This window comes from Apus apus, chromosome 7 (assembly GCF_020740795.1).
Source record: "Apus apus isolate bApuApu2 chromosome 7, bApuApu2.pri.cur, whole genome shotgun sequence".
Classification (NCBI taxonomy): Eukaryota; Metazoa; Chordata; class Aves; order Apodiformes; family Apodidae; genus Apus; species Apus apus.
In genome coordinates this window covers 22,772,165-22,786,548 of record NC_067288.1, presented here as the reverse complement: position 1 = coordinate 22,786,548, position 14,384 = coordinate 22,772,165, and the positions used below count along the sequence as shown (strand labels likewise).

Here is a 14,384-nt window from a genome sequence, read left to right as displayed (position 1 = left end):
CCAGGCTCCGTTCATGCACTTCCATAAGCTGCAGTAAGCTTTATTTTTTAAATTATTGATATTTATAATTATTTATTTAAAAATCACTATTCTTTTTAAATCATCAATTTTCAAGTATTGTGCCTTAAAAAACAGGTCTCCCTGCAACCCTTTTCCAGGCGGATGTAGTGCTCTCAATAAGCAGGATGGACTAGTGAAGGTGTGTGCAGGAGGGATGAGGCTGGGGGATGCTTCCAGCACTGCCAACAGGTCCTGGTGTTGAGGATACATGAACTGCCTGATCTGGTAGATGCTCTCCCAGCTGCTTTCACAAGGTGACAATAACAGTGACAGGTTGTCCTCTCACCTAGTTGGCTTGAGCTCTGCACAGTCCTGCACATCCAACTTAAGCACTGAACCCAGAAATCTGGTGCCACTAAGCCCTTCTCTAGCTTTAAATCCTCTGTCCTATGCAAACTCTAACTGTGAAATTTAAATGGTACTTGTAATTTGCACTCTTCCCGCTATTGGGATGTCTGCGCTTCCATGGCTCTGCAAAATAATTCCCATGGGTACATTTTCCATGGGCATAAGGAGCAAAGGAGTTTCTGATGGGTCACAGCCCAGGAGGTGGCTTCATTTGAGGCCAGTTTTCTTCAGGTCTCTGCACAGGAGGAGAGAGGAAAGTGGCTTGATTGGCACCTTGTCTTTCTTGGAGGTTCTGCACTATCTCAGCTCACCCAGGAATAACCTGGCTCAGATCTCACTTGAAATGGTAAATGAAGTGATTACAATCGATGAAAGGCAGGTAGAGGAATGGCAGGTACAAAGCAACACAACTTTGCTCCACCCTCCTCCCATCACAGCACAGGTCTTCTGCTGCTGAGTCATCTGCACTGTGGCCTCCTTGGCACGGTGGCCACCTGCCTTCATGTAAACAACACTTTCCCCAGCATTCACCTGTTTTACTGCAGTCACTTGTGTCCTTGGTCATTGATAACGGGCCCTTTTTTGCAATCTTTGATTTACGTTATTCCTTCTAGTGCTTTCATACACAGGCTGCATTGGTGCTGCACACCCAGCTCTCCTGCTGTGCCTGTGACAGGTCTCTGCACGGCTCTGCTCTGCTGAGTGTCTCCACACTGGGTCTGTTCAACATACAAGGGTGACTGTGGGTTTGGCATCACTCCTGATATGTAGCTCCTCAGCTGCTGGAGCTGGAACAGCTTGAGTTTAGTAACTGGGGTAATGGGAGTTTGCAGCTTTTACCCAACAAACCTTTGCCCAGTGACCTTGAAATATGATTGAATATAACCGAAGAAATTGGCTTTTATCAGTTTTATTACTTGTCACAATACTAGAGGCTGTGACTGGGCACTTTTGAGCAAGGTGCGTTTACTGCTCTCCTCCTGGATCAGAGCCTCATCAGGAGGAGACAAAGAATTGCTTTTCTTTAACTTATTCCAGGATATGGAGTGACCCAGGTTTTCCTCCTCACAAGCTATGGACAAAAATCCACAGCAGTGTGGGAATCTTTTGGTATTTTTTGTGAGCTCAGGCTTAACAAAGTTGTAAGTGAATTCAGGGTGAAGCTGGATGATGCAGCTGCGGCCTTTGTGTTACCCATGTATGCAGGTTCTTTCTTTCTTTCACCATTTCTTCTGAAATGGGATATTACTGAATCACAGCAGTTGCTTCAGGGCAACCTGGAGGTTTTGCTCATAGGAGGAACTGATTTGTGGCTTGGGTGCCTGGAGCACCATGAGATATGGAGATCAGAGGGGAAGCTGGCTGATGGGGTTGCCCATGGAAGGAGATGCTTTGTTGGCTGCATGGCATGGGCATGGGTCCAGTTAGACATCCCCAGGGTTGACTCTTGCTACTCATGGGTTTCCTCTCCACCTCCCATTTCTAAAGGGGTTTTACAGCTTATTTGTGATGAAGCAGACAAGCATCAGCAATTAAAAAAAAAAACCAACAACAATGCAGCTGCTGTTACAGGAATAATTATTGGTTTATTAACATAAAAATTACAGAATATTTTGCAGCTTAGGCAGAATTTCAGAGTCCAAACTGGAATTAGTGCTTTCAAAAAAACAGAGACACATTGAGTGTGAGAAGAGAGACAGAGGTCTGCCATGGGCTCTCCCTCCTGTAGGAGAGAGGGCTGACCTCTAGGCACTGAGGAAGGTGCTGACTATGGAGCAGAGCTTGGAATGGTCATGGATTTGGCCAGGATATGAGTGTGAAGGCAGGATTTGGTAAGGAGGAAGCTGGTGGGACCTACAGAGGTTCCCAGGCCAGGCCAGCCCTTGAGGCAGGGCACGGGGACAGCCAGGGAAGAGGCCCAGCTGTGCCCAGCTGTTCGGAGCTCAGCGCTCGTGGAGCAGATGGCGACGGGTTTGTGCCGTGCTCCCTGGTCCCAGGCCAAAAAGGGCCTTCAGCTGGTGGAAGAAGCACAGAAATCAGGAATCCTCATCCCCAAATCCTGCCCTGCATCTTTCAGCCCAGAGAAACATTGTCCCATCATCAGCTTGGTCCCTCCCTCTGGCGAAGGCAGGACACTTCCCGGCATCAGCGGATTTTCTTTAGATACAGGTGGATCCCGTTCTTGGAGCGCAGGATGACCTGAGGTATTTTGTAGGGAGGCCTGGCAGGGTCGGGTGACAGCTCGAAGCGCAGCAGGGTCAGGGCCAGTGCCACCTTCATCTCATTCATGGCAAACTGCTGCCCAATGCAGTTCCTGGGGTAAAACAGAGCAGCTCAGCCACCCCATCTCAGTGCTGGGCACTGCAAAGCCTTGCAGCCCTCTCACACAACCCTTCCCCTCTGCAGCTCTCAGCACTCCAGGCAGTGGTTTGGGGAGCAAAATTAGGGGCGTGGGCTGAGCAGGGGGAATCTGGGGGAGCACTGGGAGCTCCTAGATGTGTGCTCAATGAGTACAGAGAGGGAGGGCAGATGGGGAAGCCAAAGGAGAGGCCAGCAGAGAGAAGGCGGTGGGTCTCCAAGCAGGAGGGTCTGGGATGTGTTTGCCTTGGTGGGGTGAGCACAGGGCAGAGGGGAGGACTGGGAGCAGAGGAGAAGGGGGAATCAAAGGGTAGGGGGTGGGATGGGGTCTCTGTGTCAAGGAGGGGAGGAGAGCCGGTGAGCCCAGGATGCTGCAGGCTCCTCACGTGACGCCAGCAGGATGCTCCACAGCTTTGGGACCCAGTTCCCTGTCTCCAGAAGGGGCCTGGCCATGTTTCCTTCCCATTTTGCCTGCTGGTATCAGAACCCCTCTGCAGCCCAAACACTTGCTGCGTGCTCGTGAACTGTTTAATGCCGTAGTACAAGGACTTTAGGTGGTGCTCTCTGACCAGATTCTGTGAGTGCTTCCCCAATAGCAATTGTCACAGCAGCACACACTTCTCGGCCTGAGCAGTCTGCAGGGATATATGTTTCCTCTCCCCACTACTCCTTCAGCATTCAATACAATTTACCTAGTTCCAGCAGAAAAAGGCAAAAAGGCGTGAGAGTGTCTGCCAGAGATGTTCTCCGGGGAAAACCGAAACGGGTCAAACACCTGGAAATTAAGAATACACAGCAAGAAAAAGTGATTATTTAATGAATAAAGTATTGACAGGCATATTCAGAAATATGACACCACATAATTTCTGAACAACCCCATTGGAGAGTGAGACTGTTCTGAAATGGACTGAAACTTGTACGCCAGCCTCTCTTCCTTAACACTGAGCCTGGAAATGATGTTGCCAAGATAAACCAGATATAGACATGATGAAAACCAGGGGAGCCAGGATTCAATTCTCCACCTGTAGGCTAAGCAAAAAGTCATAATTTTGCCTGCTAATACAACAAGCTCTTTGGAGTACTTTGCCTTACTGCTTGGGCAGCATCCAGCCCTAACACTGCTGTCTGACCACCCTGTGCTGCAGCTGGCTGAGACTAAAGCAAGGTGGTCGTTTCTCAGCATGATTCCTATAGGAAAAGATGTTTGGGAGCAAGGGGTGCTCTGCTCTCCTGCTAACAGGTGAAGGGGACACTGGAAGAGGCACAAAATAAAGGGGAAAAATAGTTAGAAAGGCAAAAGAAAACTCACCAAAGGGTCTTTCCATACTGCAGGGTTTCTATGAATGAGATAAATGCTTATTGCAGCAATGGTGCCTGTGAAGCCATCAAGGAGGAGAAAAGGGGTCAGTGACAAAGAAACTAAAGAGAAGGTTGCAGTGTGCTCATGAGAAGGTCTCTCTAAATCATCATGATCTTATTATTTATGCTGGGAACCTATGAGCATTTGGTCATTGGCTTCAGAGAAAACAAAACTTCCAGCACTGTAGGTGCATCATCCACCCACCTACCCTGCCTGCTTGTGTGTTATCAGAGGAGGAGAGGAGCAGCACGGGGCAATTCCCATGCTGCAAGTTGGGCTGGGACCCTGTTCCTCTGAACCTGCAGTTTCCCAGAATGAGTGAACCATGAGCTTGTGCTTGGCCAGGAAGAGAAGAGGTTTCTGGCACAGGCTTGGCTGCCCTGCAGCAATTGTGTCAGGAAGGATTTCGTGGGGATGCTGCTGTACAGCCCAGGACTTCAGTCTGTCGAGGTGATGCCAACATCTGCACAGTCCTGTCTGATGGTCTCTGCCAGCAAGGAGCGGGTCACAAAGCCATGGCTGTCACCTTTGCTCTGTGGCAGACAGTGAGGACACAGCTAATGTCCAAAAGCACAATTTTTTGAAGCAGGATGGGATTCACAAACCTTCTGGCAAAGTGCGTCCATCAGGGAAGGTGATGGGTTTGCTCAGCTGCCGGGACACGCCGGGCACTGGTGGGTAAAGGCGAAGGCTCTCTTTGATGCACATGGAGCTGTAAGTCATCTTGCCCAGGTCCTCCCTGTGGGGACAGAGGCAAGCTGAGCCCCCAGCTACCCTGCACCAGGAGGCCCCTTGCCCCACAGCCATCAGCCCCCTGGACAGACCCCCTGCAACAAATGGGGCACCTGCAATGTCCAACCTGAGATGCTGCAAGCTGGAGACCCCAGAGCACTTCTAAACAACCTTAACACCCTCTGGTCTTGGCATGGCATCCAGCATGTCCTTCCTGCTCTGGAGTGTTTTTTCTTGTGTCTGCCTTGGTAATACTAGCCCTGAAGGGCAGGGAGGCAGATTTAGCTGAAAGATGCAGTATCCGCTCCATCCTATGACGTCTCTGTGCATGCAGCAACCTTTAGCACCTCAACTTCCAAGCCTGGAAGACTTTGCTCACTTAGATGGCACTGATGGTAAAAGAGTTACCAGATAAGGAAATGTGCAATCTTACCACTGAAGTGTCTCCCGGTCCCCCAGGATTCCCTGGATCTCCTCCCGGCACTGTTGCTGGTGCTCAGGGTGTAATGCCAGGCAGTAGAAGAGCCAGGAGATCCCACTGGCTGTTGTATCATGGCCCTCAAACATGAACGTGTCCACCTCAGCACGCAGGTCCTCATCAGACAGTCCAGCTCCATTCTCATCCTAACAGTCCAGAGACAGTGTCAGTGGCCTACATATATATTAATAATATATAAAATACATAATATAAATAATACAGATAATATAGATTATCTGTATATTATAGTGGCCCATATATATAAACATATATTTGTTCAGCTATTGCAAAGAGGGCTGATGTTTCCCCTGCAATATGTATAAACAAAATCAACCTGTTCAGACTGAATTCAGGGCCCTTTTTCCTTGACTTATAAACTCCTTTATGCTCCCCATATTAAACCACCACGTCTGTGCAATCCCTCTGTGTATTATACTCCCCAATAGATGCTACCAACATTTCAGTGATAGAAAAGTGTGTTACCTTAGCCCCTTCTCAACTAGGCAGGACTGGCTGATTTTATTTTAATGGGTTGTGCAGTCCTGAGGGTCTCAGGTGGTTTGTGGCACCCCTGCAAAGACTGACTGGCATGTGCACCCTGCTGCCCTGCTGCACACCCACTCCTCATCACTCACTTTGGCACACAGCAAAATGTCCAAGAAGTCCAAATGTCTCTTCTTCTGGATCTTTTCAAATTCCCGTTCATCTTTAAGGGATTCCTTTCGCTCACGGATCACCTTGTCTGGGGAAGAAAGAGGTAAAGGTTCAGGAGGGGCAGGAGACACTGACGTGCAAAATTGCCCTGTGAATGCAAAGCTCATCCGAGGGACTGACCACCACTCAGACCACAATGCATTTGATGTGTGCTTCTGCATCCCACAAGTAGTTTTGCTTTTGGCTTTTTCAGCAGCACGGCAACAAATGCCATGCACATTGGCACCCTTTTCTGCAAACTTCTTTGTCCACCACAGACTCCCCAGCCTACCTTACCCACCCCTACTGCATCAATATCATGCATGGCCTGGAAATGAAAATCATTCCATGTGTCGGTGCTGCCTGCAGTGCCCATCTCTTGTTTCACCAGGCTCTTGTCATTTGATGTAATGTTCCCAGACAGGAATTCCTCCATCAGCCCAGTTGAATAACCTAGGAGCTGTGAGATCCCCTTGCTTCATGTCTAGATCAAACTGCTGCTGCAAGCTGATGCTCTGCTTGGATCCCTGCTCCGAGTCTCAGCAGGATCCCTGCATGGGCAAGGAGGGAACTCGACTGCCTCTGCTCAGCCATCACTCACCCTATTTGAAAGCTTTGGAAGAGAATGAAGGCAGGGAATACCTGTGTGGTCGTGAGCAAGCTGGCAGACCTTCCTGAACCGAAATCCATGTGGGCTGAGCCAGTAAATGATGTCGTTGTGGTAGGGGAAGATGCGGAGGCGCTGGTGCACCATGTGGCATAGGTCGTAGACAGCCTGGATGTAGGTGTTGTTCCTGGGGAGAGGGAAATGGTGACAGCTTGTAAATTTGGGAGCACCATGACAAGCAATTTGCCCATTTCCCTTCTGAGCTGAAAAACTTTCTGCTGGGGCTTGGGGCGGCGAGCACTGACCTGTCGGTCTGGCAGTTGCTGTGACAACTGAAGGCACATTTCATGATGCTATCAAGAGTCATCAAGCTGACATGCTCAAAGAGCTCCACTGGTTTCCCATCTGTGCTAAGCTTTTCCCATTTATCCTAGGGTGCAAAGGAGACAGAAATGAGAAGGCAAGAACAGTTCTGCATGATCTGCAGTCACCTTCTTGTTAAATGAGTGCTCAGCTAGGGATACACCTCAGAGAAATGGAAAAAAGAAGAGGATCTCTTAGTTGCCATCAAATTCCAGAGAAGGGAAGTCAAAAGCAGGATGGTAAATACAAGATTTGTCTCAGGCAGCTGCTATTCTTGAATCCTGACAGTGGTGAGCCCTGGTACACCCTGAGGCAAGGGCACCCTGGAGAAGCCCAGGACAGGAGCATTGCTGGGTGATGGGGCACATTACCAAAGTCTTTCTCAGGGTGCAGTGAGTTTCCTGCACAAGAGCAGTGTATGTCAACACTGGGCTTCACCGAGTCTGTTCTGAAGCAGATATGAGTTTGGTGCCTATGATGTAAACCTCTGTCAGAGGTTTTTCCTCCATCCCACAATCTCTCTGCCACTGTGTTTTTTGATCATGTAATATAGGAGCTCTTGCTCAACTCTTCCCATAGAGGATCCCTGCAGAAACTATAAATACTGTCTCTCTTGCCTGGCAGAAAATAAATTATGTTGAATCCTCCTCCCTTCATAGCTGTAAAAAAACCCAGTGGACTCAAAAGCTGAGAAAGGGAGGAGATGGAAGAGTACAGGCACATCTGAGCTCTCACATGTGACACCAGGCTGGGGATCAGGGCTTACATAGACAGACAGATGTCCTTAGTACATACAATGATTGCCACCTGGTGGTACAAGCTCCCATAATAACACTCTGCAAAGAATTATGAACTGACAGGCACTTGTTTGCATTGCAAAGGCTCTGCTGGATCTCCAGTCCTCAGCTCCTGGCTGCTGCCTGGGCCAGTGGGAGGAAGGACAACCAGGATCCATGTGGAGCTGCTGGGGAGGTTTGATGGAGGGAGGCAAATGAGAAGGAATAGATTGGGCACCCAGACTCCAGCTGGTCCATGTGCACAAAGCCTGGTGCCCCTCACCAGTAATTCACACTGGTTTCCATCGAGCCCAGCACCAATGGATGGAAGACCAGTGGAGTTTCACTGTGTATTAGGCAAGGCAGGGATTGCAATCGAACATGGATGTGTTGACAGCAAATTATACCCTTTAACCTTAGGTCACAGTACAGCTCTGCTCCAACCTTTACATTTTTGGGATTGTGAACCTTTATTTACTCCAGTTCTTCATTTACAAAAAATGTCTTGTAAGGAACTGCACTTGGGATTATGCAGTTTGGGGATGGCAGTAACATTAATCCTCAAATCTTAGCCACAGATTCCAAAGCAGTACCAGAGAGACAGTCCCTCCAGGGAGGCTCAACCTGCTCATTCCTCCCAGCTCATGGGCAGGGATTTGTAGTGACTCAGAATGCCTGACCACTACCCTGTCCTTACAACAGGTTGTGAGTAAGGGCAACGCAAGAAAACTCTGCGTTCGCCTACTAACAAGTCAGGATCAGGGAGGAGAAAACAGGGCAGAGAGAGGAGCATCAGAGATGAGTCCTACCAGCATCACGTTAGTAGACTCTGCCATCAGGACCATGTACGGTTTCAAGACATCGTAGTGGAACCCCGGGGTCAGGAGTTTTCGATGTTGGTGCCATTTTGGCCCATGTAAGATCAGCAGCCCATTCCCTGGGGAAACATATGCTGGGCTCAGGCAAGGTCACCTGCTTGCAGACACCCCCTCTGCCCTGCAAGGAGCATGGTTAAATCTGTGTCTGAGCTGCTACAAGGGAGCATTTCCAAATGTTGCCATCAGCTCCAGGGCTCCCAGGGCTGAGCAGAGCCCTGCTCACTAAAACAACACAGTGCTGCCTCCAAAAAGAAACACAACTTTCTCCAAACTCCAAAACTCTAACACTGCTGAAGCTGGGAAGAGCAGATCAGCAGATGCATTTTTCACCAGTCCTCCACTGAATCTGAGCTTCTCCCATCATCACCGTTTGCTACCTATGAACATGTCAGTGGTTCTCATTTATACATAGGACTGTATCTGAACCTTCTTTCCTCAAAGCACAAAACTAGCATTTTTTAGTACCTTTTGAAATAAATGTAACAATATCAGGAAGCTTTTAGCTATAACTGCATCAAGGAACAAGCACAATGCTGTTTAATTATAGCATAAATAGTTCTCGACTAACTTCAGAATCATTCCTGGTAGGCAAAGCCCTGGGAATACATACCAATCCACGGGACAAGGTGTTTATAGCTGATGTTATCCTTGGGATCTGTAAAAGAAAAAACAATCAAGAAAGAGAAAAAAAAACTGGTCAATGTTGCAGTAGCATCAACCCACCAGTTTGCATCTGAAAGATCCCTCTGGGCTCTCACTTTTGGTTGGGTAGGAGGCAGAATCAGTGAGATCAGTGTAGAATTCATCAGTATTTCACAACAAGACTACAATGTTTGGCCCAGCTGCAAGAAACATGTACAAAAGCAGATGCCCAGACTGTAATAAACAAAGAATATTGGTGGTCCAAAGTCTGTGCTGTGTGATAAATTATTAACCCTCCCAGACAGTACTGTTTAGCATCTTTCTCTCTGGAAGCACTAAAGATATGTCTCTGCAGTAAGGAGCCAGGAGTCTGAACTGTTAAAAAAAGCTTCCAGCTGTCTTCTCCATGCTGGAGTCCAGCACTAAGAAGATAACTTTTCAAGGAGCACTTGAGGAAGTTTGATTTGCAAGACTGGGAGGGGCCCCAGTCACTCTGGCAGCCCTGTGCCTGAAGCACTGAGAGCATGGCATGAAGGACAGATCTCTCCATGCCTTTAGAAGATATCTGCCTTGCTATGAATTTTTAGGCTGGCATGGGAAATCTGCAGGCTGTGGTTGTTCCTCCACAGCTCAAGGCATCACCTCCTCACCTCCTCTGGCCAGCACAGTCTTGGCATAGTCAGGATCAGTGATAACCAGGAATGCTGAGAAACTCCCGAACCAGAGAGGGTGAGCAGTTTTGTACTTCTGTGCCCAGATCTCCACCTTGTCCAACACCTCTTCCTCCTTGAGAAACTATGGTTGTGAGGAAGTAAAAAGAGAAAGAACACTTAGATTCAGAAAAAAAATAAATTATGTCTCAAACCACTTCTTAAAAAACCTCAAGGTCCTTCTGTATCACAAAACCAGGTGACTGCAAACAAGGTGTTGTCCCTCTGGCTTTGCAGAGCATGAGAAGTAGAGATACCTGTTACTTTTAAACCTCATATAAAATAATTCTTCCTTATCATTTGATCCCAACCATGGAGAACATCCTCAGCAACAGTGGTGGTGCCTATCAATGCACATACATTATCTACTCTTTTTTCCATGGCCACTCCAAAGAAGACTCAGATTTGATCCAGATAACATCTGCGTTTCGTGGCATGCAAATACATTCTCTCTTGCGCATGGCTGAAAAATTAGCACCCTGCAGTCCTGAGAAAATACAGCAGCCCTTTCATGGCAGCTAATGGTACCCTTGCTGCATCTGCCCCTGTGCAATGATGCCTCCTGACCAGAAAACCTGGGCCACAGCTTCCTCTAGGCATTTTGGTGGAGAAGGACAGTATCTAAGTAAAATTCAACAGAATTACCAATGGAGTGTACAGAGGAGAGGACACTAGTTAATAATGTTAGATTAAGATTCCATTGATTTCCAGGAATTGAATCTTATAGGCAATGAAGAGCTTCTACTCCCACAAAGGTTTTTCTCAGGTTGTTGGAAGGTGCACGCTGAGGAGTAATGTGAGCACCAGTGTTCATATCAGCAGCACTGGCAGGTTCACTCTTCAAAAGTGATCACCCTTTTATTGCTTTTTATAGCCGGTGTTGTTGTATATTAAACAGTCAATAGGCAAAGAACAAGTGGAGAGATTGGTGGAAAGATCCAAAGTCACATGCAGGGAAAAAAAGATCACAGAGATAAAGCTGTGTAGGAATTCTCCTTTATTTGAACAGAAACTACTCTGCCACAATGCAGGGGGAAGGATTTTGGTGAGGTGGGGCTGATACAGCTACTGCTGCTTTGACTTGAAGCTTGAAGCTTAATTACGTCTGCATACTGGTGCAGAAATCAGCCACAAAGTCACCCTCTCTGCTCAGTCGCTTTGGTGCTGAGTTACCTCAGCTCAACTTTTAGCTTGGCTAGTGTTTCTCAACCCAGATGGTGGCTTGTACTCAAATAATCACCCATGTCAGGCTTCTCTCAGAGAAGATGCTCAGAAGTTGTGGGGCATCGGCCAGTGGACTGCACAGGCTGCCTGGACTTATAAAAGAGAACTATCAATTTCTCTGGTTGCTGGGATCAAGTTTTGGGGTAAAAGAAGTCAGCCCTCCCTGGTGTCCACCCCTTTGGCAATGCCAGCAGAAGCAGAGCTTGGCACAGTGCCTTTAGCTGAGTGACACTTGAACACATGAAAGTCCCTTTGATACATCTGTTTGTGCTTCCTCCCATCATGAAATCACTGAAAGCATAAAAGAAAGGAATTGGGAGATACTGAGAAAGCCCTGCTGACAGAAGTACTAACACCTTTGCATCCAACCTTGTTTTTGGAGTGCTGGCCTCAGTTTGTGCTACCAAGAATGATCCTTGCACTGGCAGCAGGTGGGGTGGGTTTATTTGAGAGGAGAGGTCACCCCCAGGGTGAGTAACCTCTGCCTGCTCTGCCAGGCACTCCCGGGGAAGAGGGTGTAAAGACCTGCTGGCTGAAGAACCGGAACGGAAAGCTCCTGCTTCTTAACCAGGGCTCCAATCACCAGGTTCTACATGAAAGGCCATAATTTCTATTTCTTCCTCCCTAGGTGGCTTGAAAAGGAAAGTATTACCCTGGCTGAGGTCTAAGGAAGAAAGGTAACAGTCTGATCTCAGGCTGAAATGCAAATTTTGAAGTGGATCCAACACTAAAAGCATCTGGGAAGTGGCGCTTAGAGGCGCTTTTAATGACTACGCACCAATGGCAAATGAAAGAGAAAAGACAGGAGCTGAAACCTGAGGAGGGAGCTGCTCTGTGCTCAGCCAGAGTTCGTGGGGCAGCTCCTTCTGCTTCCCGGCCTTGGGAAGTCGGTTTGGCCAGCTCAGAGCAGGCACTCTGGGTTTTAACGAAGTCGTGCTGCTATAGTGAGGCTGAACAGCTCTACAAAACCTTTCCTGCTACTTAATTTCTACCGAGTGGCTTGCATAACCAGAGACTGATACCTAAGAATGCTTTAAAACAAAGTGAAGTATTCCCAGAAAAGCCACCCAAAGCATGACAAGTATCTTTGAGATATTAAACTAACCTGAATTAAAACTGGCAATTAATAACTTGAATTGGAAATGTCAGTGCTCTACCCCACTACACTTTTCAGGTCCTCCTCCGAGGTGCATGGAAACTTTTTATTCAGCATGTGCCCAGGGCATTGCCAGTTTCCTCACTGGCTCAATTAACTGTTGGGCTCTGGGGAATTCAGCAGCATTTAATCAACAAACCATTAAATTTGCAAAACAGGAATTCTACAAAAAGTACTTTCCGAGGTAAAAGTTGAGCAGCAGACAACCTAGCCATGATGGCAGCAAGTGATTGGCACAAGTGGTTAAATCCTACTCCAGGATTAATAGTCACTGCTGACAAACAGGACAACATACTTTATTAAATTGCAGTTTTAAAGTCTAACTGGCAGTGCAACAAAGCCCCAAACTGGCCAATCTTCATGCTTACATTGCCAAAGGACTGGCTGTCCTGTCCAGAGCAGCAAAACAGGGGCTGCCACAGCAGAGATGAGCCCTCGGAGGTCTTCTCTTTTTAGGGTGCCAGTTATTTATTGTGCCATGGATTTAGCTAGAGCAGGGTGTCAGCAGAGTCCAGGAGAGGTCAGGGAGATCTGAAGCAATCTTTAGCATGGACGAAAAAGCCTTTCACATCAGGCTGCTCAATTACTTCTGGCAAAGCTGCTGATGAGTTCTGGAAATCTGTTTGCCAAGGCAGCCACACTGATCTGCATGGGCTCATGTATACCTGTATACATGAGCACCCAGCACAAGGTTTGCTAAACTTTAGTTTAGTCATGGCTCTAACTCAACCTTTCAAAGTTCCACGGCCCCTTGTGTCGGATGCTATACCTGGGATGTGCTTTGAGGCTTAAACGTGGCTCGAAATGATCCATGGCCTTCGCTGGCCGTGAAGCTGATGCAAGCTGACAAGGGAGAAAGGGGAGGACACTCCACAGCAGTGTCCAGTGCACAGCCTTGATGGGACAGCTGCAGGGCCATGCCCTGAGTAACACGGGAGCAGAGAGATGACAGCAGGGCCTGCCCCGATTTCCACAGGAGCAGGGAAGTGACAGCAGAGCCTGGGACAGAGCAGCGCAGCTCTGCCTCCAGCACCAACGCCAGGTTACAGCCCGGCACGACCTTGCCCACACCATGTTATATTACTGCTTTATTTACTTGCAAGCCAGCTACCACCTCTTCCCACCGTGCGTTTTGCAGAAGCCCGTGTGTGCTCTTCTCTAGGCAACAACCAGAGTTTTACAGGGCCGAGAAAAAGGATGCCCCTCTTTCCCGTACCCCGGGGACCAGGTGAAGCAATTCCCCGGGGCCAGAGTGACGCATCTCACCAGCATCATTCCTCCCTCGGTGCTCGGGCAGCGGGGGGGCTGCTCTCCGCAGCCCGTCCCTCCCCACCCGGCAGCGTAGCCCCGGCTCTCGCCCTACCTCGTGGACGTGTCCGAAGAGCCAGTGTGTGGGGTGGCCGGGGAAGGCGGCCAGCGCCCGCAGCAGCTCCCGCCGCCGGTGGTACAGCTGGATGGCCTTCAGCAGCACGCAGGTCAGGCAGAAGACGGCGACCAAGTGCAGCACCCGGGAGACATCCACGCCCAGCCAGGAGAGCTTCATCCCCGCGGCCAAGGCAGCTCCCGCTGCTGCCGGTGGCTCAGCCGGGGCCGGTGTCCTCGCCCGGGCGGGGACCCCAGCGTCGCTCCCAGCCAATGCGGGGCGGAGGGGCAGGTTCAGAGTCCTGGCGGCTGCCAAATCACGGCAGCGCTTGTTGGGAGGGCAGCATGGCGCGGTGCCCGGGCGCTGGCAGCGCTTTCCCGCAGCCTGGGCTGGGACCTGCCGCCCACCCTCCCGCCCCGCTCGCAGCCGCCGGTGGGTGCATGAGCTGGGCAGGGGGGAGAGGGGCTGCGGCCTGCGGAGGGAGGGCGGCACCCCGAGCATCGCTGCTCCTTAGTGTGCCGTTCTTGAGGCTTCTGGTGCACAAAAGCCTGAATGGGAAATCAGACACAGCATGGGCTTCCTCCCCCTGAGGGCTTCATCGCATATTCCTGCCTCCCAAGGTTTCACCCTCATCTC

At 49.2% G+C, this 14,384-nt stretch overlaps 1 protein-coding gene across 1 annotated transcript; it reads right to left on the bottom strand.

Moving 5' to 3' along the window:
• Window positions 1-1,969: 1,969 nt before the first annotated feature.
• Window positions 1,970-14,000, bottom strand: LOC127386998 (cytochrome P450 4B1-like). The gene is made up of 12 exons (XM_051624830.1): window positions 13,749-14,000; window positions 9,946-10,090; window positions 9,264-9,308; window positions 8,585-8,712; window positions 6,942-7,066; window positions 6,672-6,823; window positions 5,972-6,078; window positions 5,292-5,482; window positions 4,732-4,865; window positions 4,076-4,140; window positions 3,459-3,541; window positions 1,970-2,722 (listed from the first exon to the last, which is right to left on the bottom strand). The coding sequence occupies exons 1-12, from the start codon at window positions 13,926-13,928 to the stop codon at window positions 2,554-2,556; spliced, it is 1,524 nt and encodes a 507-aa protein (XP_051480790.1). The 5' UTR covers window positions 13,929-14,000; the 3' UTR covers window positions 1,970-2,553.
• Between the last annotated feature and the right edge of the window lie 384 nt (window positions 14,001-14,384).